Raw genomic sequence first — 26,610 nt, 5'->3', positions numbered from 1 at the left:
AGCAGTCAACCAGGCCTTCCCTGATATTGTTAACATCATCTTGGTTGGGAATAGGATAGAGTGGGAGTGAGAGGGAAGCAGACAGGTGGAAGCAGGCTGAGAGAGAGAACAGGAAGCTGCAGAGTCTCATTACAAACAAGACAAGGACAAGCTTAGTGAGTGTGTGTGTCTTACCCAGCTTAATGATGTTAGTGGACATGACAGTAGGAGACATGTTAGTCGAGGACGGTGGGGGAGTAGTGGCTTCAGACACTGTTAGCAAGAGTGACAATACAACTAAGTCAGCAAGGAGAGCATCTCAAGATATCCCATGTGTACGTCTTACCCAGCTGAGCAGAATTTTTGCAATGTTAGAAGACATGCCAGTAGAAGAAACCAACAATAATGTAAAAACTTCAACTACTGAAAAAGTGGAAGATAATGTGTGATTAATCATGTTTCTTTTTTTGAAGATGTGTACAGTAATAATTCATAAGCCTTTCGGAAATACGTAAAGGGACATTTAAAAAAAAAATTAAACTTCATATTCATCATCTCAGCACCACCCCGACGTCAACATATGTGTAAATGGTTCACTTCTATGTTTTTCAGTAAGAACGATAGAGGAAGATAACTGTTTCCAATTACATCACTGGTGTGCATCATGCAATTTTAACCAATTACGAGTAGGAATCGCCTACTAATTGGTTGACAGTGGTATAAAGTACTTAAGTAAAAATACTTGAAAGTACTACTTAAGTCGTTTTTTGGGGTATCTGTACTTTATATTTTTTACTCCACTACATTCCTGAAGAAAATAATGTACTATTTACTCCTTACATTTTCCCTGACACCCAAAAGTACTTAGCAGTACAGGAAAATTGTCTAATTCATGCACTTATCAACCAAACATCCGTGGTCATCCCGACTGCCTCTCATTTGGCATACTCAAGAAACACAAACTGTGCCCCTGGCTATCCGTAAATAAAAAAAACAAGAAAATTGTGTCATCTGGTTTGCTTAATATAAGGAATTAAAAATGATTTACACATTTATTTTTGATAGTAAAAGTACATTTAAAACCAAATACTTTTAGACTTTTACTCAAGTAGAATTTTACTGGGTGACTTTCACTTTTACTTGAGACATTTTCTTTGAAGGTATCTTTACTTTGACTCGGATAAAGAAAACTGGGTACTATTTCCACCACTGTTGGTTGATGATGTCATTGGAAACAGTTATCTTTCTCTATCTTTTTTTCCTACTAAACATAGAAATGCACCATTTTCACATATGTTGATGTTGGGGTGGTGCTGGAGTTGATGAATATGAAGTTGAAAGGTGTGAACCTTTAAACACTTACTAAACCCTTTTATCAGGTAGCCTACCTTGGATATTTTAGTAATTCTATAGTTGTATCATAGATGCAAAACTTTGAAAAATGGACTCTCCATGTCCTACACTTTGAGATCTGTTTGCCCAATGGGTTTGAAAGTTATAGTGACAAATGCAAATTGTACTGAACAAAGACAGCAGGTGTGTCTTACCCGGGGTAGTGGTGATGTTAGCTGGGGTGTTAGTAGTAGGGGATAATGGGGGAGTAGTCGTTACTGTTATCAAGAGAAAAGGGACAGAATATTTTATTCAAAATGAAGAATAACACATTTGAGAAAAAAGTGAGGTGAAAAAATATGGAATTCTCCCTAGTCATTCCTTAATCAATAACAGGCAAAAGAGAAAAGTGGGGTGTCTTACCATGCACTGTGTTGTTAGTGGTAGGCAAGTTAGTTGTAGCTGGGTTTGAAACAATGGTTGTAGCAGAAGCTGTCAGTGCTGGTAGAACATGGGGGGTGCAAAATGGTTACCCCAAAAAATGGAAGGTAATAACGGCAAAACACATGATACAGGGCTACAATAGGTGGCTACTATAGGTGTTTCAAAAATAGAAGCCTTATCAAGAACCACTTAGACACTATTCACTACTGAGTCCATTGTTTAAAGCAAGCTACATGAGCAAACATACCATACTCCCATTGAGAAGCCATGACAATTGCTTCTCAGCCTAATCCATCTGGAAAGTTCCAAGCTGGTCATGGATGGAACTGCTTTCAAACCCATTCCCCACACATAAAGAAAAATGCCACCAGCAGATTTTTCCATGAGTACAAAACAAGAGAAAAACAAAAACACATCTTACCATTGGTTGTGCTGTAGAATAGAGTTGTGTTAGTAGCGGCTGCTGCAGATGGGATAATGGTTTGAGTAACTGGTGACAAGGACAGCAAATGTGAACTAAATGGTTTGAAAGAGTGAAATGAACACACACAAACAATAAGCAATGCTCTAGAGTATGCATGGGGTTAATATGGGTCAACATGTTGCCATGCAATTTTCAATGATAAGACGCAAATGGAAAAAACAACAAACAACATCACTGGCAAGATCTCTCATCTCTACCTTTTCTCCTGAAGGTAAATGACAATGCAGTGACTGCCAAATGTCATGTGATTAGACTAAACTACGTAGACATACTGTATATGAAGGTATCAAATTGAAAAATGATATTTGCACTATAAAGATAATCAGATCAAATTGTCATCAACTGAGATCAGATCCATTGCTAGAGATACCTTACCAGTGGTTGTGCTGGGTAATGTCGGCACATTAGTTGTAGCTGCAGGAGTGGTCGTGGTAGTGGTTTGAACTAGTGACATTTACAGCACAAGTCAGCAAAAATAAGGTATAATAACACAGTGGTTAAATAATGAGGGGAAATAATGTTGCGAACTAAAGATGGCACCTTACCAGTTGATGAGCTGGTAGTTAGAGGCATGCTAGTAGTGGTGGCAGATGAAGTGGTAGCAGAGAGAACTGGTGAAAAGGATGGACAGCAGACACAGTACGAGATGAGATGAGTAAAGGAAGGTGAAGTATTGAGAGCTGAGGTTGAGATCATGGAGTTATGAATTGGCCATGAAGCATCCACATCTGATCAACTGTCAGGACAGTTACACATTTGACTGTCAAATTAACCAGTGTACTCCTTTTTGGATAGGGGCATAGCTACAGTGAGTTAAATCAATGTTGTTCCTCAATACAATTGATACCATGCCAATAGTGGCTCCAAACTTCAAATGGAAACCCCAGGACCTTGTTTGCTTTACTTCAAGGAAGGGTCAGATATGAGAGAGATGGAGATCAAATATCTTCTGCCGTAAAACTATTAACTCATACAGTATCAGAGGCATGGTATTTACCTACTGTATGGCCTCCAAACCACCAAGCGGCCAATTAACTCATCAAACAGTTGTTTTTCATTTTTTTCATCAAACATGTCTTATTACGAGGCTTCCCACAGTATGGAATCCCACATGCTAAAACTGGTGGCTGCTTTTCAGAAATCTTTATTTTATTTGGGCTGGGAAATTAACTATATTGTAGAAACTAATCAAGTGTTGCAGATGCGCCTCTGGCAGGGTTAATCAAATCACAAATATGTTTTATTAACTCATTTTCTTAGGTTAGGTAGAAGTTTCAGTGGATGCACCTCCATGCCGCCAACAGTGGAGTCAGTATTATCTGGGTTTAATAGACTGGAATTGGCTGTGCGTTTTTTCTAGAGGGAAACATGAGAGCAATCACTGAGACCATTTTTGGATAAGACTGAAATATCTCTAGTTCAATGGGCCACCAGTCAATATCCCCTCAATCAGTTAGACTGGCCATTTTCCATATTGATTAAAAGACCCATCAGCTGCACTCTGTGTGGAGTAGATAGTATTGGTTTACCTTCACAATAACAAGACAGGCTGAAAATAATATGTGCTCATTGCAAACAATGGGGATGAGGGATGGATGCTTACCGTGGGTTGTTGAATTAGTAGCAATCATGTTAGTGGTGACAATGGATGAGCTGGTGGAAGTTAATGTTGCTGGTTGCAGGGTTGGATGGAGAAAGGTTACATATGGATTAAATGGGTGTAAAGTGAGACGACACAAATGCAAGATGACTGATGAGGCAATGAATACAAGTGTAGCATGAGGAATATGAATACCAAAATGCAGAGAAATCTTGTGGAGTTGTGTAATGCAGTAGATTTAAAAGCGATTAAAAGCATTAAAGGTTGTAATAATATTCAGTATAATGTGGATTCTACCAGGATAGGATCACCAGATGAAGAGATGAAATCTATTTCTCTGTCAAATACAGTTGAAGTCGGATGTTTACACACACTTAGGTTGGAGTCATTAAAACTCGTTTTTCAACCACTCCACAAATTTCTTGTTAACAAACTATAGTTTTGGCAAGTCGGTTAGGACATCTACTTTGTGCAAGACACTAGTCATTTTTCCAACAGTTGTTTACTGACCCCATTCCCTCCCTCCCCGCTACTCTCTCTCTCTCCCCACAGAATGGAAGGTCTACTTCTCATGGTTCTTCAGTTGAATTTGGAAGCTTTATGGCAAGTGACAAGGTTTGGTGGGTCCCTTAACAAGGAGATCAGCGTACAGAGAGAATGTTTCCAGTGTACACACTACATCACTGGATAGATCTCTCAACTTGACCTTTTCTCCTGATGGTAAATGACAATGCAGTGACTGCCAAATGTCATGTGATCAGACTAAACTACGTAGACATATATGAAGGTATCAAATTGAATCATTCAGAAAAATGATATTTGCACTATAACGATAATCAGATCAAATTGTCATCAACTGAGATCAGATCCATTGCTAGAGATACCTTACCAGTGGTTGTGCTGGGTAATGTCGGCACATTAGTTGTAGCTGCAGGAGTGGTCGTGGTAGTGGTTTGAACTAGTGACATTTACAGCACAAGTCAGCAAAAATAAGGTATAATAACACAGTGGTTAAATAATGAGGGGAAATAATGTTGCGAACTAAAGATGGCACCTTACCAGTTGATGAGCTGGTAGTTAGAGGCATGCTAGTAGTGGTGGCAGATGAAGTGGTAGCAGAGAGAACTGGTGAAAAGGATGGACAGCAGACACAGTACGAGATGAGATGAGAAAAGGAAGGTGAAGTATTGAGAGCTGAGGTTGAGATCATGGAGTTATGAATTGGCCATGAAGCATCCACATCTGATCAACTATCAGGACAGTTACACATTTGACTGTCAAATTAACCAGTGTACTCCTTTTTGGATAGGGGCATAGCTACAGTGAGTTAAATCAATGTTGTTCCTCAATACAATTGATACCATGCCAATAGTGGCTCCAAACTTCAAATGGAAACCCCAGGACCTTGTTTGCTTTACTTCAAGGAAGGGTCAGATATGAGAGAGATGGAGATCAAATATCTTCTGCCGCAAAACTATTAACTCATACAGTATCAGAGGCATGGTGTTTACCTACTGTATGGCCTCCAAACCACCAAACGGCCAATTAACTCATCAAACAGTTTTTCATTTTTTTCATCAAACATGTCTTATTACGAGGCTTCCCACAGTATGGAATCCCACATGCTAAAACTGGTGGCTGCTTTTCAGAAATCTTTATTTTATTTGGGCTGGGAAATTAACTATATTGTAGAAACTAATCAAGTGTTGCAGATGCGCCTCTGGCAGGGTTAATCAAATCACAAATATGTTTTATTAACTCATTTTTTAGGTTAGGTAGAAGTTTCAGTGGATGCACCTCCATGCCGCCAACAGTGGAGTCAGTATTATCTGGGTTTAATAGACTGGAATTGGCTGTGCGTTTTTTCTAGAGGGAAACATGAGAGCAATCACTGAGACCATTTTTGGATAAGACTGAAATATCTCTAGTTCAATGGGCCACCAGTCAATATCCCCTCAATCAGTTAGAGTGGCCATTTTCCATATTGATTAAAAGACCCATCAGCTGCACTCTGTGTGGAGTAGATAGTATTGGTTTACCTTCACAATAACAAGACAGGCTGAAAATAACATGTGCTCATTGCAAACAATGGGGATGAGGGATGGATGCTTACCGTGGGTTGTTGAATTAGTAGCAATCATGTTAGTGGTGACAATGGATGAGCTGGTGGAAGTTAATGTTGCTGGTTGCAGGGTTGGATGGAGAAAGGTTACATATGGATTAAATGGGTGTAAAGTGAGACGACACAAATGCAAGATGACTGATGAGGCAATGAATACAAGTGTAGCATGAGGAATATGAATACCAAAATGCAGAGAAATCTTGTGGAGTTGTGTAATGCAGTAGATTTAAAAGCGATTAAAAGCATTAAAGGTTGTAATAATATTCAGTATAATGTGGATTCTACCAGGATAGGATCACCAGATGAAGAGATGAAATCTATTTCTCTGTCAAATACAGTTGAAGTCGGATGTTTACACACACTTAGGTTGGAGTCATTAAAACTCGTTTTTCAACCACTCCACAAATTTCTTGTTAACAAACTATAGTTTTGGCAAGTCGGTTAGGACATCTACTTTGTGCAAGACACTAGTCATTTTTCCAACAGTTGTTTACTGACCCCATTCCCTCCCTCCCCGCTACTCTCTCTCTCTCCCCACAGAATGGAAGGTCTACTTCTCATGGTTCTTCAGTTGAATTTGGAAGCTTTATGGCAAGTGACAAGGTTTGATGGGTCCCTTAACAAGGAGATCAGCGTACAGAGAGAATGTTTCCAGTGTACACACTACATCACTGGATAGATCTCTCAACTTGACCTTTTCTCCTGATGGTAAATGACAATGCAGTGACTGCCAAATGTCATGTGATCCGACTAAACTACGTAGACATATATGAAGGTATCAAATTGAATCATTCAGAAAAATGATATTTGCACTATAACGATAATAAGATCAAATTGTCATCAACTGAGATCAGATCCATTGCTAGAGATACCTTACCAGTGGTTGTGCTGGGTAATGTCGGCACATTAGTTGTAGCTGCAGGAGTGGTCGTGGTAGTGGTTTGAACTAGTGACATTTACAGCACAAGTCAGCAAAAATAAGGTATAATAACACAGTGGTTAAATAATGAGGGGAAATAATGTTGAGAACTAAAGATGGCACCTTACCAGTTGATGAGCTGGTAGTTAGAGGCATGCTAGTAGTGGTGGCAGATGAAGTGGTAGCAGAGAGAACTGGTGAAAAGGATGGACAGCAGACAGTACGAGATGAGATGAGAAAAGGAAGGTGAAGTATTGAGAGTTGAGGTTGAGATCATGGAGTTATGAATTGGCCATGAAGCATCCACATCTGATCAACTATCAGGACAGTTACACATTTGACTGTCAAATTAACCAGTGTACTCCTGTTTGGATAGGGGCATAGCTACAGTGAGTTAAATCAATGTTGTTCCTCAATACAATTGATACCATGCCAATATTGGCTCCAAACTTCAAATGGAAACCCCAGGACCTTGTTTGCTTTACTTCAAGGAAGGGTCAGATATGAGAGAGATGGAGATCAAATATCTTCTGCCGCAAAACTATTAACTCATACAGTATCAGAGGCATGGTGTTTACCTACTGTATGGCCTCCAAACCACCAAACGGCCAATTAACTCATCAAACAGTTGTTTTTCATTTTTTTCATCAAACATGTCTTATTACGAGGCTTCCCACAGTATGGAATCCCACATGCTAAAACTGGTGGCTGCTTTTCAGAAATCTTTATTTTATTTGGGCTGGGAAATTAACTATATTGTAGAAACTAATCAAGTGTTGCAGATGCGCCTCTGGCAGGGTTAATCAAATCACAAATATGTTTTATTAACTCATTTTCTTAGGTTAGGTAGAAGTTTCAGTGGATGCACCTCCATGCCGCCAACAGTGGAGTCAGTATTATCTGGGTTTAATAGACTGGAATTGGCTGTGCGTTTTTTCTAGAGGGAAACATGAGAGCAATCACTGAGACCATTTTTGGATAAGACTGAAATATCTCTAGTTCAATGGGCCACCAGTCAATATCCCCTCAATCAGTTAGAGTGGCCATTTTCCATATTGATTAAAACACCCATCAGCTGCACTCTGTGTGGAGTAGATAGTATTGGTTTACCTTCACAATAACAAGACAGGCTGAAAATAACATGTGCTCATTGCAAACAATGGGGATGAGGGATGGATGCTTACCGTGGGTTGTTGAATTAGTAGCAATCATGTTAGTGGTGACAATGGATGAGCTGGTGGAAGTTAATGTTGCTGGTTGCAGGGTTGGATGGAGAAAGGTTACATATGGATTAAATGGGTGTAAAGTGAGACGACACGAATGCAAGATGACTGATGAGGCAATGAATTCAAGTGTAGCATGAGGAATATGAATACCAAAATGCAGAGAAATCTTGTGGAGTTGTGTAATGCAGTAGATTTAAAAGCGATTAAAAGCATTAAAGGTTGTAATAATATTCAGTATAATGTGGATTCTACCAGGATAGGATCACCAGATGAAGAGATGAAATCTATTTCTCTGTCAAATACAGTTGAAGTCGGAAGTTTACACACACTTAGGTTGGAGTCATTAAAACTTGTTTTTCAACCACTCCACAAATGTCTTGTTAACAAACTATAGTTTTGGCAAGTCGGTCAGGACATCTACTTTGTGCATGACACTAGTAATTTTTCCAAAAGTTGTTTACAGACAGATTATTTCACTTATAATTCACTGTATCACAATTTGAGTGAGTCAAAAGTTTACATACACTAAGTTGACTGTGCATTTAAACAACTTGGAAAATTCCATAAAATTATGTCATGGCTTTAGAAGCTTCTGATAGGCTAATTGACATCATTTGAGTGAATTGGAGGTGTACCTGTGAATGTATTTCAAGGCCTACCTTCCAACTCAGTGCCTCTTTGCTTGACATCGTGGGAAAATCAAAAGAAATCAGCCAAGACCTCAGAAAAAAAATTGTAGACCTCCACAAATCTGGTTCATCCTTTGGAACAATTTCCAAACGCCTGAAGGTACCACATTCATCGGTACAAACAATAGTACGGAAGTATAAACACCATGGGACCCCGCAGCTGGAAGGAGACATGTTCTGTCTGCTAGAGATGAAAGTACACAGGGCGGCGCAAGCATGTTGTAGTGTAGTTAAATGTAGTGTGTGAGAGAGGCTCCTGCAACTTTTTTTGCGAAACAATCTAACTTGACCTACTTTACGGCACTTTTTTACAACAAACGTCTCTTTCTAATACAATATTGTGACTTTCTATGTGAACATGCCAAGTAATAAGCGACCAAAGGACAATAAATCCTCATCGGAGGCCTCCTCCCCACCAAACAATGAGACAGACATGGTGGAAGGCACAGGTAACAACGTGACACCATTTGAATGGTTGCTTCGCAGGGCCAGAGTATTGTGGACCTTGAGATAGCTTCTGAATTCAACACTGGTAGGATCGACGAGTTAGAGAAGCTATGCACGTCCTTGCAGGATAGTGAGCAGAGGCTTTCTGTGAAAGTGGTCAACCTGGAGGGCCGATCCAGACGTCATAACCTTCACGTTGTTGGTCTGGCAGAGGGGGTGGAGGCTGGGTCTCGCCCCACCGACTTCTTCACCAAGCTATTGAGGGATGCACTGGGGTCGGATGTTTTGGCTTCGGATCCCCAGCTGGACCGTGCACATCGCACTCTTGTCCCAGTGCCTGGACCGGGCCAACGTCCTCGCCCAGTAATCATCTGTTGTCACAGTTTCAAGACCAAGGATCTTATCCTGCGCGAGGCTCGAATGAGGGGTAACCTGTTACATAAAGGACATCCCTTCCGTGTCTCTGAGGATTATGCGCCCGATGTGGCAAAGCATCGCGCCGGCTACAGAGATGTCTTGACCAAACTCTACAAACTCCATCTTCGCCATGCCTTGCTCTTCCCTGCTAGGCTCAGAATTACCCCTCCTTCCAGTGAGAAGATTTGTCTCTCCTCGGTTTTGGACTCAGAGAATTTTATACACCAATCCCCCGTACGGGTTAGAGAGCCTTGTCATTGTGTGTTAGGGTCTGCTCATGGACTCGAATCCATACTATACCATAACTGGTGAAACCTTATTAAAGTGTCTCAGCAAGGGCTGCCGACTGAAGGTTTATTGTCGCTACCGAACATGTCAGGCGCTGAGCCGACCAATGGAGGGAGGTCAGAGCTCTCATTACCGTTAATTTCACTTTCAATCCGGCTGGACGACTGATCTATCGTTGGAGTTCAGAGCGATGCCTGTTTGGGTGGCCTTCCAGGTTTAATCATTGACACTTTCGGATGGATATACTTACATTCCCCCATTTTTGTTTTGTTTCATTATTTATTTCTCAATTCTTACATTATTCTTATTACCATACCACTTATATATTGCTTGCAGGGGACTGGTGGTGGTGGTGGTTGGGGTGGGGCAGACACAGACACCTGGATAGCAAGTTGGTGTTTTGTGCCGTTCTGCTTCTGTCATAGCCGTGGGCCGCTCTCCCAATTAGATTCCCAACAGCCTTCTGTGGTGCTTGTGTCAATGTGTAGGTGTGCGTACATATAATTATTATGTGTACTTTGTTATTATAAAAAGAATGTCTCTTAGCATTTTTCTATTATTATGTATGTGTATATTTTAAATTAGTATAGATTATTATTTTGGGGCATGAATGTTAATTAATTAACTAATATATATATATTATTTATATATTGTTTTGATGGGGGTACGTTTAATTTAGCAAAATCCTTGTTCCGATCTCCTAACTCACAATATGTAAATGTACTGCTGTCTATGTCGGTGGCTGATGGTTTATGTTTAGACCAGCATTGCTTAGCAATATAATCTTGCGATGCTATATCTTGCTTATCTCAGGGATTGACCCAAGATGACACTTAAGTGCGCAATATGTTAAGTTGCAACTTATTCTGTTTAGGTTTAAGAGATGCTAATTGAACACTTTATTTGCAGGAGCCTCCTCAGTTCATATGTTAGTAGAAGTTCTAGGATAGTGAGAGGTGAACGTATAGTTGGGATTTTATTTTTGTTTTACCTCTTTTTCGAGGTTGCGCCGTGCAGTTTTGGCATCGGCCAGATAATGTGTTTATTATTTACATTTTTCTATTTTTCTCTCTCCTATTTGTGTATGCCTGTTAAAGGTGGGTTGAGGGGGGTAAATGTTGGGGAAAGTTGGGGGACAGGGTGGAGAGCAAAAGTGCTTGTAGGGGGGAGGGGTCGGTTGAATACTGCTCGGGTGTTGGTGCTACATATGCTGATTGTGATGATTTGGTGCGCTCTCTTACCTTTTTAGTGAGTTACATGTTATGCAGGCCACCATAGGAACTACAAACGAGAGGCTTACATTTACTTTCTGGAATGTCAAGGGTTTAAATGAACCAATTAAGAGAGGCAAGGTCCTAGCCCACTTGAAAGCACTCTCGTCAGATATTATATTTTTGCAAGAAACCCATCTGAAAAACAATTCTTGTAGCAGACTTAAATGTAGGTGGGTGGAGCAAGTGTATCATTCTAACTTCTCCGCCAAAACGAGAGGCACAGCGATTCTGGTACGGAAAGGAATTCCCTTTCTACATAAAACCACTATTGCTGATAAAGAGGGTCATTATGTCATCATAATAGGAGAGATCCACTCTACTTCTGTAACTCTACTAAATATCTATGGGCCAAACATTGATAACCCCTCTTTTTTCAAAAGAGTCCTTACTTTGATTTCAGATATCTCCAATACTAATTTGGTCATTGGAGGGGACCTTAACTGCGTGCTAGACCAATATTTGGATAGATCCTCTACCCGGCGTACCCCTACCTCCTATTCAAGCGAATTCTTGAAAACCTACATAAAAAATTCTAACTTATTTGATATATGGAGGATCTCTAACCCTACGGGTAGGGAATACTCCTTTTACTCTCATGTTCACAATGTTTATACTCGAATTGACTACTTTTTGGTTGATGCGAAATGACCCCGCTATACCTGTAATGTGAGGTATCATAGATTATAATCTCTGACCACAGTCCACTCACCTTCTCCCTGAGATTGGGTGACATCGTACCAAACGAGAGGGTCTGGAGGTTGAATCCTCAGCTCCTCACAGAATCAACATTCTGTGAACATCTTAAAGACCAAATTACATTTTTCTTTGATACCAACGACAACACAGAGACTTCCCCAGCATTATTGTGGGAAACACTGGAGGCTTATTTGAGAGGCTGTATCATCTCCTTTCAGACTGCCAGGAGTAGGCAAAACAGAGAAAAATTGGTAGAATTGGAGAGACAAATTCACTTACTGGATAGGGAGAATGCTAGCCATCCATCTATGGAGAAACATAAAAAAAATACCTCTTTAAAATTTGAATATAATCAGATTCTCTCAGCTAAAATTTCTAAATCTTTTCTCTATGCCAAGCAAAAATATTTTGAGTTTGGTGACAAACCACACAAATTACTCGCCAGACAACTTCGAAAAAATGTGAGTGACCGAATGATTCACAAAGTTAAATCTGCATCTGGGGAATTACTCTCTTCCCCCAAAGACATCAATGACAGATTCCATCAGTTTTACGAGACTCTATATACATCTAACCCCTTAATTATACAAAACTTTTTGGGGGACTGTAATCTCCCTGCCTTGAACCAGGAAGATTCCAACGTCCTGAATAAGGAAATATCTTTTGGAGAAATTCGAGAAAAAATTAAATCTCTAAAGAGTGGCAAGACCCCGGGCCCAGATGGATACCCTGGTGAATTCTATAACACATTCAGCAACATGCTCTCTCCCTACCTGCACAAAATGTTGGTCCAGGCCAATGAGGATGGAGCTCTACTTTGGTTGAGGCGTTCAGTACAATAATACATAAGAAGGGTAAAGAACCAGAAGAGGTAGGGTCATAGAACAATATCTCTTCTTAATACAGACCAAAAAGATTTTAGCAAAAACTCTGTCTAACAGGCTTAGCACTTTAATTGGCAAATTGGTCCATTCAGACCAGGCCGGCTTTATCCCTAACAGAAACTCATTCTTCAATCTCAGGCGCCTCTTCAACATTATGTATTCTCAGAGGTTACCTAACGTGGACCTTGCTGTTATATCTCTTGATGCCAAAAAGACCTTTGACCAAGTTGAGTGGTCCTATCTATATTGGAGATGGGTTCATAAATTGGATCCAGCTTTTATATAGGAATCCCTATGCGAGAATAATTACTAACCAATCATTGTCGCCCTGATTGAACCTTTATTGAGGGACAAGGCAGGGTTGTGCGCTGTCGCCTACGCTCTTTGCTCTAATTATTGAACCTCTCGCTCAGGCCATCAAATCTCATGCAGCAATACACGGCTATAATACTAAATATACTCTAAATAAGATTTCCCTATATGCAGATGACATTCTCCTCTATGTAACAGAACCCCAAACTAGTATCCCAGCTATTCTTGATGTGATTAATTTGTTTGATACCTTCTCGGGATACAGATTAAATTGGAACAAGAGCGAAATAATTCACATACGGTTGCAGAACACCTCTTGGCTAGAATATCTTACAGTTAAGTTATCTTCAGAAAAATGTACCTACCCAGGAATTGTAGTTACCAAACAATACTCCTCACTAGTTAAAGAGAATTTCCCCTCTCTGATGCAAAAACTCAAGACAAACATACTATTTTGGAGAACACTCCCAATATCCCTGCTCGGAATAATTATTGCCATTAAAATTATCTTCCTCCCACAACTGCTCTACCTATACCTGAACATCCCAGTATTCATACCTAAGTCCTTTCATAAACAACTGGCCTCAATTATCAATCCATTCATCTGGGATTATAAAACACACAGGATAGGTAAAAAACACTTCTGTAAATCCAAGATGGAAGGAGGATTGTCTCTCCCAAATTTGATATTTTACAATTGGGCCGCTAACCTCCGGGCTGTTGCATTGTTACGCACTTCCGTCTTCCAGTTAGCTTAGTATGGAGCGTGAGGAGTGTCACCCCTTCTCTATTGGCACTGTGATTTTGTCGCCTGTCAATCTGGAGATGTCACTTTATAGTAACAATCCTATTATACATAGCACAGTCCAAATCTGGAAGTAAATTAAAGTCCACTTTGACCTTAGACCAATATCATTCATGCTCCCTGTTGCGAGGAATCCCTCATTTTCCCCCTCTAACCTTGATAACACCTTTGAGTGATGGGGAGAGCTAGGGATAAATACCTTAGGGGATCAATATATAGAAGGGACCTTTGCCTCCTTTGCGTTGCTGAGTAAAATGTATAATCTTCCCAGAAGTAACTTTTTCAGATACCTACAAATTAGAGACTATGTTAGAAAACACGTCCCGACATTTGGGAATGCTAAACCTTCCATGTTTGACGGATGAATTAAAATATGCCCCACCTCAAACAAACTGATATCTCGTCTATATGACGCTTTTCAATCAGTTAGCACACCTTCTACAGATGCAATTAAGGAAAAATGGGAGGAAGAACTAGGGACTGACATTTCTGTGCAGACTGGGAAGATGGCTTGGAGTATATCCACACCTGCTCAATTAACTCCAGACATCGTCTCATACAATTCAAGGTATTAACACAGATTACACTATTCCAAAACTAAACTGCATAGGATATTTCCTGATACATCCCCTGTGAGATAAATGTCAGGCTGTACAGGGTACACTACTCCACTGCTTTGCCCTATGCTCTAACTTGTATGGTTATTGGTGTGGAATTTTTAGGATCCTCTCTGAAGTTCTGGAGACTTCCGTTGACCCAGACCCGCTTCTGATAATACTGGGAGTGTCTGATTCCTTAAAAGAATTAACCAACCCCCCAAAACAACTCATCTCTTACGGTCTCATTTCGGCAAAGAAATTAATCTTAGTGTTTTGGAAAAGGAGGGAAGCACCCTCTACCAAATTATGGCTCAGTGAATTGGCAAACACTGTAGACTTTTTGAATTTATTTTTTATCCCCCATATTTTTTTGGTAAATATAGAGGGTGGATCAGCTTAATATTGCGGAAAGAATGTTGCTTCCAATGTAATCTATATATCCATACACGCATGCATACATATACACATATATACATACACATACCTATATAGACATACATACTTTTAAAAGAATATACCTTTATTATTATTCCCCGCAAACCCTTCCGCCGATCCCCCAATTGGAGTAAACTAATAAACACTTCTGCTTTTATCTTCAATTTATACATCTTATACACATTCTACAGACACAGTCTACTTTACAATAGTTCTCTATTGTTTGTTCTCAGTCCTTCCTCTATTTCTGATGTCCATCCAGTTTGATTTATATTTGTAACTGTGCTATTTCACAGAAGTTCTGAACCTATATACATTTTACAGACCCTTATGTTTTACATTGGTTATCTTGTTATTAGTCCCACCCTTCAGCTCCATTCAACCCCTCCCATCTGTCTCTCAACATCAACCATTGCAGATTTCTATTTGCCATATATTTCTCAACTGTGCTGTTATGCTTCACAAACTAATTGAACCTTTCTATTCTCATAGCTTCTACAGATTGTAAATTAAAAATAAACATTTTTGCTAAAATAATGATTATATTATTGATTGATTGACTATGGCTTTTCAAATCACCCAGCATTGCTTTCTGCAGCGTTAGTTCTAGGAAAATGTTGCAATTCTTCAGCCATTCCTGGGCCTGTGACCAAAAACGAGCTACATATGGACAATACCAAAATAAATTATCTAATGACTCTGCCTCCTCACAGCAGAATCTGCAGAGCTGGGAAGATTGTATCCCCCATATGTATAACATTCTATTAGTTGCAAGAATTTTGTATAGTAATTTATATTGAAAAATTCAAAGTTTTGCATCCGGCGTTGTTTTGCGTATAAATTCATAAACCATGTGCCATGGAATGGGTACATCCAAAATCTCTTCTCAACTATTTTGCAATTTATATGGCACAGATGTCAGTTTTTTGGTCCTTAAATGAAATTGGTATATGTTTTTATTTATCACACTTTTCTTTAACCGTTTATGTTCTTTAATACAGGGCCGACATACAAGTTCCTTACTTTTTTCCCCTTCTACTTGCCGCTTATGTTTTTGTGTTAATGCTGCAATTAATTGGTTGTAATTTTGGGTAGAGCAGACATTTCCATATGCCTGTGTTAGCTGCATGTGTGACATAACTCCACCAGTCCTATTTATGATATCATACACTGTACACTTAGAAAGTAGTAGATATATTCTGAACAATAAATTATCAACATTTGATCAAATCTGGCAGCCTTTCCTCTCTTACTTGGACCAGTCGGCACTGTGAATTTGTACATTTTAACGCACTCTCAATTGTAATATTTCAATCTACCTTTAGGCAGCATGTGCTTGCCCCGGCACCCGAGCAGTTGGGGGGGGGGTACATCTACCCTCTTTCTTTCTACCTGTCTTTCTTCTGTATGTCTTGTTTTGTATTATTTACTTTGTACCCAGAACTCTGGGTCTTGTTGTTTCTGTTTGCTCTTTTATGTTTAGATAAGAATTGCATACTTGTCTTTTATACCTACACACCATTCTTGTGTGTGTTCAATAAAAAATATTTGAACAGAGATGAACGTACTTTGGTGCGAAACGTGCAAATCAATCCCAGAACAACAGCAAAGTACCTTGTGAAGATGCTGGAGGAAACAAGTACAAAAGTATCGATATCCACAGTAAAACGAGTCCTATATCGACATAACCTGAAAGGCCGCTCAGCAAGGAAGAAGCCACTGCTACAAAACCTCCATAAAAAAGCCAGACTACGGTTTGCAACTGCACATGGGGACAAAGATTGTACTTTTTGGAGAAATGTCCTCTGGTCTGATGAAACAACAATAGAACTGTTTGGCCATAATGACCATTGTTATGTTTGGAGGACAAAGAGGGAGGCTTGAAAGCCAAAGAACATCATCCCAACCGTGAAGCACGGGGGTGGCAGCATCATGTTGTGGGGATGCTTTGTTGCAGGAGGGACTGGTGCACTTCACAAAATAGATGGCATCATGAGGATGGAAAATTATGTGGATATATTGAAGCAACATCCCAGACATCAGTCAGGAAGTTAAAGCTTGATCGCAAATGGGTCTTCCAAATGGACAATGACCCCAAGCATACTTTCAAAGTTGTGGCAAAATGGCTTAAGGACAACAAAGTCAAGGTATTGGAGTGGCTATCACAAAGCCCTGACCTCAATCCCATAGAAAATGTGTGGGCAGAACTGAAAAAGTGTGTGCAAGCAAGGAGGCCTACAAACCTGACTCAGTTACACCAGCTCTGTCAGGAGGAATGAGCCAAAATTCACCCAACTCATTGTGGGAAGCTTGTGGAAGGCTACGCTAAACATTTGACCCAAGTTAAACCATTTAAAGGCAATGCTACCAAATACTAATTGAGTGTATGTAAACTTCTGACCCACTGGGAATGTGATGAAAGAAATAAAAACTGAAATAAATAATTCTCTCTACTATTATTCTTAACATTTTACATTCTTCAAATAAAGTGGTGATCCTAACTGACCTAAGACAGGGCATTTTTACTAGGATTAAATGTCAGGAATTATGAAAAACTGAGTTTAAATGTATTTGGCTAAGGTGTATGTAAACTTCCGACTTCAACTGTATACTCTGGGCGATCATAAGCCACAGTGCTGGTCTTCAAGAGGTCACCCTCTTCCTTCCTAGTCTCATTTATTTCCATCCAATCACCTTGTTGATTCTACAGCAAAGTCTGTCACAGGGGTCTTTCTCATAAGCAAAGCATATACGAGTTAACCTTCAAATAGCTGTTTCAATCCATCATCTCACAGCGCTTAATAGATTTGCTCGCCGGGAGAGAACCTACTTTTGGGGAAGTGTCGCTTATCAGTCAACATGCATCTGATGTCTATGAAGAGCAGAGTCCATAAACCCTGCATCATATCTGCAGCTGCGACCTCATCCAGAACAGTGGTCAAACTGGACAGGAACACTAATTTCCCCATTCTCTCCCTCCCCGCTACTCTCTCTCTCTCCCCACGGAATGGAAGGTCTACTTCTCATGGTTCTTCAGTTGAATTTGGAAGCATTATGGCAAATAACAAGGTTTGGAGGGTCCCTTAACAAGGAGACCAGGGTACAGAGAGTATGTTTCCAGTGTACACACTACTGGGTGAATGGTACAGAGAGTATGTTTCCAGTGTACACACGACTGGGTGAATGGGTACAGAGAGTGTGTTTCCAGTGTACACACTACTGGGTGAATGGGTACAGAGAGTGTGTTTCCAGTATACGCACTACTGGGTGAATGAGATAGTGGGTTGATACACTAGGTGTGTCGTTTTTTTCACAAAGACTGCATAAAATGACGTCATAGTCTTGTTATGGAATTGATAACATGGTCAAGACTGCAAAGTGACGTTGAGGAGAAAGACTGCTGTACCGTGTGCCTATTAACATGATGGCATACTGTATGTCAATATGTCTAAGATAATATGATGAATAATACAGAAAAAGGGAGATAACACATAAACACACATTAGAGGTGAGATGGGTAAAATGGTATGTCTGTGGTTGTTAATCAATATGAACTCATATGTAATAAGAATGATAGTGTATGATTGGGCGGTGCTTAATAACCATTGTACGGTCTGTTGTAAATTATTGACATGTGTAACAGTCATTGGTTTCCTACCTGGGCAGCCCAGTCCAGGAGAGGCACAGCTGGTGGTTTGTGATGTATAGACGGGTACAGAGGTACCTTCAAAGTGGATTGGAAATAAACATGTTAAATCACCATTATCAACAGCATTTCCAATGGTGAGAGGTTAAAGAGAACACAAACAACTCTATGCAGTTTTATATTAATTTCAGTACAATCCCACACATGATAAATTCATGAAAAATAAAGATTTGGCACGACTTCGGCCCTGGGTATTAGGTACCTCCATTGTAACAGGATTGACAGTATTCTCCGCAGCTGCTCAGCTCAGCTAGCTACATGCTCTCAGACTGGTATGTGATCCAGAACTCTCAATAAATATTCAGTATGATCTGCCAAATAAATGTTGGAATTTCATAAGCCTGAATATTTGTCATCTTGTTGAAAAGGGCAGGGAGTTTGATCTTTTACCCACTGTTCTGAAGCTGTGCCCATTCCTACCGCCAACACCTCCTCTGTCGTATAAAATATGCAGCACTTTGTGATACAGCGATGAATGCTGCTTTGTTTGCCCCCCCCTCCCCTCACATATTTGCTAATGCTGTTGTACACGAAAGTGCTCAGAGCAGAACACTGCGAGACAGGCCCACCTGGACTTGATGGACATGGCTAATAATTATGATAATCGCTGGCAATGAAAAGTAATGACTTGTCAGTGGAGAGAGAGTGCATCTTTAATATCAGTTAGTGGATGTGAGTTGTCATTATTGGGACTGTCTTATGGTCCAGTGAACCATTGTTCTCGTGGACCGTGGATTCCAGTCTTCAATCTTCAACTATTACCTCATGCACTGCTGAGTTGTAATCATTGAAGTGAAACTTAAGAAACTAGTCTCTCTTGTCACTCCCAGGCCTGTACCCATAACTCCCACCCAAAAGGTCTTGTGCCTTTAGGGGATGTGGATGAATGGCTAGTGCTATTCCATATATTTGAACTAGTAGACCCACAAAACTAAACTACCCCATCGTGCCTGGGCCAGGACTATGAGGAATGTGTAGACTCAGCGGGAATGGATCTCTGACAGAGTGTAGCCATGCAGACAGTCACTCCCCCACTGACCTCACAGAGAGATGAAAGGAGACCCAAAGAGCTTCACTGGGCCAGTCCTCTTCACAAGCCTGATAATTAGCCCAGAGTTAGTTTCCCCCAGGTAGACTACAACTATAGCTTTGCGCGCCACACTGCTGGCCAACCAGACTACCAACCAGACTACCTAAACTAAAGTTTGGGCCCCTCAGCCTCCTGCCAACATCATAGGCCTCGACTGACGTTCACAGTGTACAGGGGGGGTTTTACATGCTAGTTCCTAAGAAGTCACTGTCTGGTCTTGTTCTTCCAGCATGAGAAGCCCTGGAAAGACGAGGCAGGCAGATACAGTACATTGATGTTATTCAAAGCAAGGACAGACGGACAATTGGCAAGAGTATCACTGCTGGTCGACTTGCGTCATGCAGAAGAGCCTTGTTATGTCACGACACAAAGTCTGCAAGCAAAAATATTACTTAGAACTTTACCTGGTTTGCCTTGAATGGAGGATTTCGATGCACGACACAAGACTAATAATCGTCTATTTGTGTATATTGACTGTAGATGAATCAAACTTAGAATGTATCATTGACATGTTACGTCCAGAGGCTTGGTAGAAAGGGAATCCATAATATGACTAATCTCTCTGTTTCCTGGGAAACCCAAAGTCTACACTTTATAGTGGTTAGCATCGTATTTCACATGCATCCTCTTGCATGGTACTCAAGCAAGCAGCTTTCACAAAGCAATCAGGTTGTTAGCAGCACACTCACCACTAGATGGAGCAGCCGTTGTTAAGTGTATGCAATGTGGGAAACAGACTGTGAAGAGAAGACTTGACATTAGTAGGTATCATAGCAATCAGACACAGGCAATTATTAAGCAGCAGCTGCATCAGCCAGTGACATGTAAACAAACTCATGTGGGCAGAGAAAGCATGTATTGACTAATTAATAAGTTAACACATGTTTAATAAGCTGAGTTAGGTTTCTGATGAACTCTACCGACTGCGTGGAGCAGAGACCGGGCTTTTTGGAATTCAGCTCAGATTACATTGATTTGCCCAAGGTCAATACTTTAAAAAAATGTAAATTGTGAAATTCTTACTATTTACCTATGTTTGTCCTCTGTAGTTGTGTCCCTTTCTTTGTTTGCTGAAATCCATACTTTTTCAATAAATGTTAATTAAATATAACCACTGACTGTTTATGTAGAGTTTGAGAGATAAGCAGCATGTTATCATGCACATCTGGTTGAAATAGTATGCGCATGTTCAGTGCGTGATATTGGAAACATGTATCTGATTGGATACGCATAGCTTAATTGACAGGTCCTCATTGGTTGTTGGCCAGAGTATTCAAGTGTGCTACCTTTGAGAGGGTGCAGATGAACTCAGCTTGGAACAGGCTATGTTGAATCTGCTGTCATGTTGGAAATAACCATCTTCGTGATGTTAATGCTGTCGAGTTTCTCTTTGCAAGAACTAAAAAGAACCCGCTTCCTTTAACCGGGGATGCAACAGTTTCCTTTTTGAGACTCAATTGGCACATGCGTTTTGGCGCTGAGTTGCCATCTTAGAGCAACAGCAATGAGCAAACAGTCAGTGGTTGTATTTGACTAACGTTTATAGAAAAAGTATGTGTTTCAGCAAACAAAGAAAGGCACACAACTACAGAGGACAAACATAAGTAAAAAAGTGGGTATTTCATAATTGATATTTTTTTATTAACCTTTGGCGAATTGATGTAGTTGGAGCTGAATTCCACATAGCCTTGACTCTGATCCCCTCCGAAACTTCCTTCACCATGAAGGGGAGTTTAGTCCGCTACTATAGAGATGATATAATGTAATGTCATTTTAATGTTTGTGCTTCTCTTATAACTAATTTCTGTGTTCTTTTCATGTGCTGTTTTATAAACCAATTTCTGTGTTCATTCAAGTGGCTAACTGTACAAATCCTCACTATCAGTAGCTTCAATTTTGGCAGTACGCCCAGACCTTGCTTTGAGAACGAACAAACGATATCTCAGTTTCAAGGTCTCGGCTTAGAAAGAAGAAGCCTTGTGAGGTGTTGGTCGGTTACATGTTATGAAACAGTATTGGTCTGTCACATGAATGAAACAAAACGGTAATGATTCATTAATTATGCTAAATCATGCAACTATAATTTCACTGTGTATAGCGCTAATATAAGACAACTACTGGGTCTGCCCAGGCAGAGCTCCTGATTGACATGTGTACTATGGTGCGTTGAGTTGGTTGGAACCTCTCCAGCACGCTGACAATAAACAATGATTCATTAAGATTGACTTCGAGTGTCCCTGTGTAAGAATTTCCACGACAATACTCAAACAACAGTTAGAGCTGGCACAACTACCATATAACCCTGTAACCGACGGTTATGAAAAAAGACTGTCATGAAAATAAATAACCGTCATAACCGCTTATTTTGTTATTTTTTGTGAAATGAACAGCTGAAGACAGGTGGTGGGGCATTAGTGCGGTTGACTCTTAAAAACTTGATGAAATCAGAGAGGAAAAGGCGAAGCGAGAGGATTTACTCCGCGCAAAATCTGTCTGCGTGAGATAAGCCCTTTTTTTGTATGGAGGTCTATGACTTACTTGAGGCTTATTTGATCGAATATACATTTCGTAATGTTTAGGCTGTCACAAATGTACTGATATACTACTGTAAGTGGATGCATGTGGCATTCTGGCAACTTTGAGAAAAATGACTTAGTTTTGCCTGTTGTTCACACGTGTATCTGTCCTCTCATTGGCTAGAATGGTCCCACCTGATCTCGCCTGCCTTAAATCATTGAGTGCATGTATTTCCATTTTTATATCGGTCATCCGGCTATCTTGTCAATATAATATATCATCTTTGATGAAACTTTGTTGCTCCTTGCTGAAATGTAGAATGTTCATTCAAATGATGTTAACTGATGTGGCTCATACAATTGAATGTAGTTTTTGTAATGTCAGTTGAATCAACAAATCACAGCACACATGATGGGTACATTTCCTGCTTTTACTTCCTGCTTTGCTCCTATGGGTACACGCGGGATGGCCACCAATCCACCCATTATGACATCATTGACTAGAATGGGGACGCCCAAATGATGAATTACACTTCTATGGCGGCACATAAAGTCAAGACCAAAGTAGAACATATATTTAATTGATTTATTATTTATTATTTTATTATTATTATTATTATTTTGCTATTCAAACAGATATGACATTGACCGCGGTGATTTGGCTGGCAAATTACCGTCATCCAACATTCCATGACCGTCACAGTCCTAACAACACTATATTGTTTACCCTACTCCTCTAAACAGTGTACAGTATAGGAGAACTAGCCTATCGTTTTTAACATCTGGTGTGTATGATTTTCAACTGGAGCAGAAGCAGAGATGTAAACTCAAAGAGTACCCAAGGGGAGTTGGTTGTTCCAGATCATCCACACCCATGAGCAGTTCCAAGACTAACACAGAGCGAGCTAATGTTCAGAGAGACAGGCATCTTTCTCTGTGCACCTTTGTGAAAGGGAGAGCTTAGCACTGGGAAGGGAACTCCTACCATTTGGTCTTAAAAGTCCTCTGAACACCCCTCTCTTTCACAAGCTCTCAGGCCAAAGCTGTGGCAGAGCAGATAGTGTTTTAGGAACGGGGCTAGGTAAAAAGTTTCCTCAGCCATGGGGCCTATGTGTGTGTGTTCCTGTGAGCCTTATAATGGGTTGGAGAAATGCATGATTCTGCACTTCATACTTTCCCCAGCTAAACCACACACAGCGCCATTTTGTAGTCGGCTCCGGGCGGTTGGGCAGACATATCCCGACACCCTTGGCTCCTTTGCTGTGGCTACCCTCCTATCGCTACAAACAGATTCCTAATACTATCATTGTTAGAGACATCGAGCATATCTTTGTCCTGCTGCTTTCATCTCCCTAAGCAGTTTCGATAACCTTGGACTGTTTGAGTTACTAAGGATTTTGATGTCATTTTCGTCACTCTCATAACTGGTATGCATTAACTGTTACTAATGGACCATGAAATTGTCCCAATCACAACATAAAGACTATTGTCAGTCAAACTCTTTTGAATAATAACAATGACTATTTTCAGAAGTTCTGCTGACTGGAAATCAGTAATCATAAATACAATAGACCCGTGTGTTGAGGATGTCTATATTGGGATACTTACTGCAGCTCAGTGCGCTGTCCGTCTGTGCCAGTGAAGAGGGGATGTCCCAGAAGCTGTTGTCCCAGTCGATGACGTTTCCGACAGCATCACAGGTGAGGGCGACCAGCTGTGTCATGTCCATGGCATAATCCCACAGGCGGAAGTTATAGATGGTCCCATCAAAGCTACTATGGGACCCCAGCCTGAAGAGCCCCCCAGCCCCCACCGAGTGCCCAATCGTGTTGGAGCAGGTCTTGACCCTGTAGATGCTGTTGAAGTATAGGGTCACTTTGCCTGTTGTGGAGGCCCACGTGAGACAGAATTGCTTCATGGTGGAAGTGAAGTCTGAGGCGTTGAGGATAGAGTCTATCAGACATGTCTCGTTACTCATGACCAGCGCCATTCCATCCTGGTTATTTCCGAAGCTGAGGGCTTCTTCACCGCTGCTGTCCTCTAGCCGGGTGTAAGAGAAGATAGTCTCCTTGCTCTTTTGGTTGGGCCGGGCTATCTCGAAGCACACGGTGAACTGCTGAAGGGTAGGTATGGTCACCGAATTGGAGACTTGGACCACTTTGCCTGCGCCGTTGGACACTGTGACCTTCTGGTTCCTTAGCGCCACGGCAACTACAGGTAGAAAGAAGAGCATTAGAGAACAAAGTGTTGTTCAACTACAGGCCTAAGGACTCACAACCACCTGATTCAACCAATCAAGTCATCAACTAATCATAAGCCTTTGATCAGTTGAATCAACGTTAGTGCTGGGCTAGAACACTGTGGTTCTCCTGGATTGGAGTTGGGAACCACTGCATTAGATGACTGTCAGATGTTCAGTAGAACCAGGGGCTCTAACAAACTGTACAGAACATCTTGTCTAAAGCCCGATGCGACTAATAACATACAGTATGTCTGGGTAAACACACCACTTACCTGCCATTACTGCTATACAGTCATACTCTGACTTCAAAACAAATGATCCTTTCAGCATTCAAAAGGAATGCTGAAAGGCCAATTCATGCTGTGTGAATCCAAAGGCTACAGGTTGAATAATCCTCATTTGTCACTCTCCTGCTGTCTGTCATTATTCACTATTTGCATCTAACGAGACACCGTTTCCACATCGTAATTATTTGACTTCAGACAGTGTTCCACAGTCCAGAGGATGAACGGTGCCAGTTAGGCAGGGACCTCAGCTTCTAACATCTCAGGCCTACCTCTTATCACTAAGATTAAATGTCAACCAGCACTCCATTTCCACATTCCCACCAGTCAATTAGGCTTTTCAACAGGAAAAGGAGTGCTCTATTCTTTTTTAAATGTACATATGCTCATGCCATACTTTCTGACATTTAATTTAAGGAAGCTCAGATTTGGTCGGTGGGTTTGTTGCTGTTGGCCATCCCATTGCCAGAGTGACAGCCAATTTGGAATGGAAAAACACAGCTCAGCTTTGAATGTGGTATCAGGATTTGACACAGCTGAGAGGCCCTTTTTGATATGTCCTGCAGGGCTTTGTTTGTGTTGTTGATCTCCGATCTGCTTTACGAGCTGTACGGAAAGACCAGGGCTCACTGTGACAACGTCATATGATTCCAGAGCTCCAGGCAGGACATTGGGCTGCCAACAGGTTGAAAGCCAAGTTCAATAGGTTCGCCTGACGGTTGGGATACCACCACAGAGCCCAAACCCAATAGGAGCTTAGACCCCAACTGATGGGTGTGGGAGAACAAAGGTTCATGTGATGCGGTGTATAAATGACTCAATCTAACTCGTCTAACTCAATCTAGCTCATCCAATGTACATGCTTTAAACTGATACTCAATGCCTGGCGACGACAAAGGAGCAAACTAGAACCAAACATTGTGGAAACCTCACAAAGCCGGTTTTCCTTAGCCTCTTGCTTGCATAATGCAAAGCATACCATGTTCCAACATGGCTGGCTGAAAATCTCTCACAGTAAAATGTTGAGAAAATGTTATTGAATCATTTGAAGGCATTGGAAAGCTAGGGTACCATTCCCTGACACTTCAGTCACACTTGGACCCGTTGTGAATGAGAGGTTATATTCAAGCTGGTAGAGATTTGAATTGATTCGGCCATGTGAAGGGATAATGTGGTGGAGGAGCTATGTGCGATTACGTTTACTGTACCTCTTTGATGTGGAGGGTTTATGGTGCCTAGATAAAGGTTGGGACTGGGATTCTATAAACTGAATATAGGCTAAATGCCTTAAAACACTCCATTTTATCATTCACTCACCCTGTCATTGGTTTCTCTGACTACTAATTTCAAAATGATTTTTACTTCATGTCGCCTGTGCTTATTAGGGTCCTTTCTATTTAAGAAAAGGGAACTGAATATTTTTGAAGGGAGAATCACAGCATTGTGTCAGAAATACATTTTTATAAAAAAAAGTGTAATTTTTTAAGCTAGGATAGTGGATGGAAGACATGTTTGTCCCGAGCCATGTTGCTGTTTGGTTAGCAGAAGGGCGGAGATGTTTGACGCTTGTGTAATGTTTCTTTTGGGGAATGACTTATAAATACCGTGAGGCTTACAGTCATAGGACATGGCTAAACATTAACGTCTAAATAAGCACGTTGAAAATAGAGAAGAAAATGTCATGTATAAACATTCAAACGACAAAACATAAGAAGAATCATAATAATCATAATAAACTTAACAATCACGGTAACCATAAAAATATACCTGTAAAAACAGAAGTAAGTAAACAGAAAAGAAAGCTTGCCTGCTTTAAAACA

The 26,610-nt window shown here is 40.6% G+C and overlaps 1 protein-coding gene across 14 annotated transcripts in view; it reads right to left on the bottom strand.

Annotated features, from left to right (window-relative positions):
• The window catches only part of LOC112217344 (adhesion G-protein coupled receptor G6), a 59,353-nt gene that overhangs the window by 21,060 nt on the left and 11,683 nt on the right, over positions 1 to 26,610 (bottom strand). For 4 of the 14 annotated variants that reach the window (XM_042300737.1, XM_042300729.1, XM_042300730.1 and 1 more), the window contains 16 exons: positions 23,873 to 24,475; positions 20,438 to 20,485; positions 18,611 to 18,676; positions 8,065 to 8,133; positions 7,009 to 7,074; positions 6,839 to 6,907; positions 5,953 to 6,021; positions 4,899 to 4,964; positions 4,729 to 4,797; positions 3,843 to 3,911; positions 2,785 to 2,850; positions 2,615 to 2,683; positions 2,177 to 2,245; positions 1,735 to 1,812; positions 1,527 to 1,589; positions 175 to 252 (listed from right to left, as the gene is read on the bottom strand). In XM_042300737.1, the coding sequence (XP_042156671.1) occupies positions 175 to 252; positions 1,527 to 1,589; positions 1,735 to 1,812; positions 2,177 to 2,245; positions 2,615 to 2,683; positions 2,785 to 2,850; positions 3,843 to 3,911; positions 4,729 to 4,797; positions 4,899 to 4,964; positions 5,953 to 6,021; positions 6,839 to 6,907; positions 7,009 to 7,074; positions 8,065 to 8,133; positions 18,611 to 18,676; positions 20,438 to 20,485; positions 23,873 to 24,475 (1,617 nt within the window). The remainder of the gene's footprint in view (positions 1 to 174; positions 253 to 1,526; positions 1,590 to 1,734; positions 1,813 to 2,176; positions 2,246 to 2,614; positions 2,684 to 2,784; positions 2,851 to 3,842; positions 3,912 to 4,728; positions 4,798 to 4,898; positions 4,965 to 5,952; positions 6,022 to 6,838; positions 6,908 to 7,008; positions 7,075 to 8,064; positions 8,134 to 18,610; positions 18,677 to 20,437; positions 20,486 to 23,872; positions 24,476 to 26,610) is intronic. The other 10 variants (XM_042300731.1, XM_042300734.1, XM_042300735.1 and 7 more) reach the window with 10 other exon arrangements.

This window comes from Oncorhynchus tshawytscha, linkage group LG18 (genome assembly GCF_018296145.1).
Source record: "Oncorhynchus tshawytscha isolate Ot180627B linkage group LG18, Otsh_v2.0, whole genome shotgun sequence".
NCBI lineage: Eukaryota > Metazoa > Chordata > Actinopteri > Salmoniformes > Salmonidae > Oncorhynchus > Oncorhynchus tshawytscha.
This window is presented reverse-complemented; position numbering and strand designations above follow the sequence as displayed.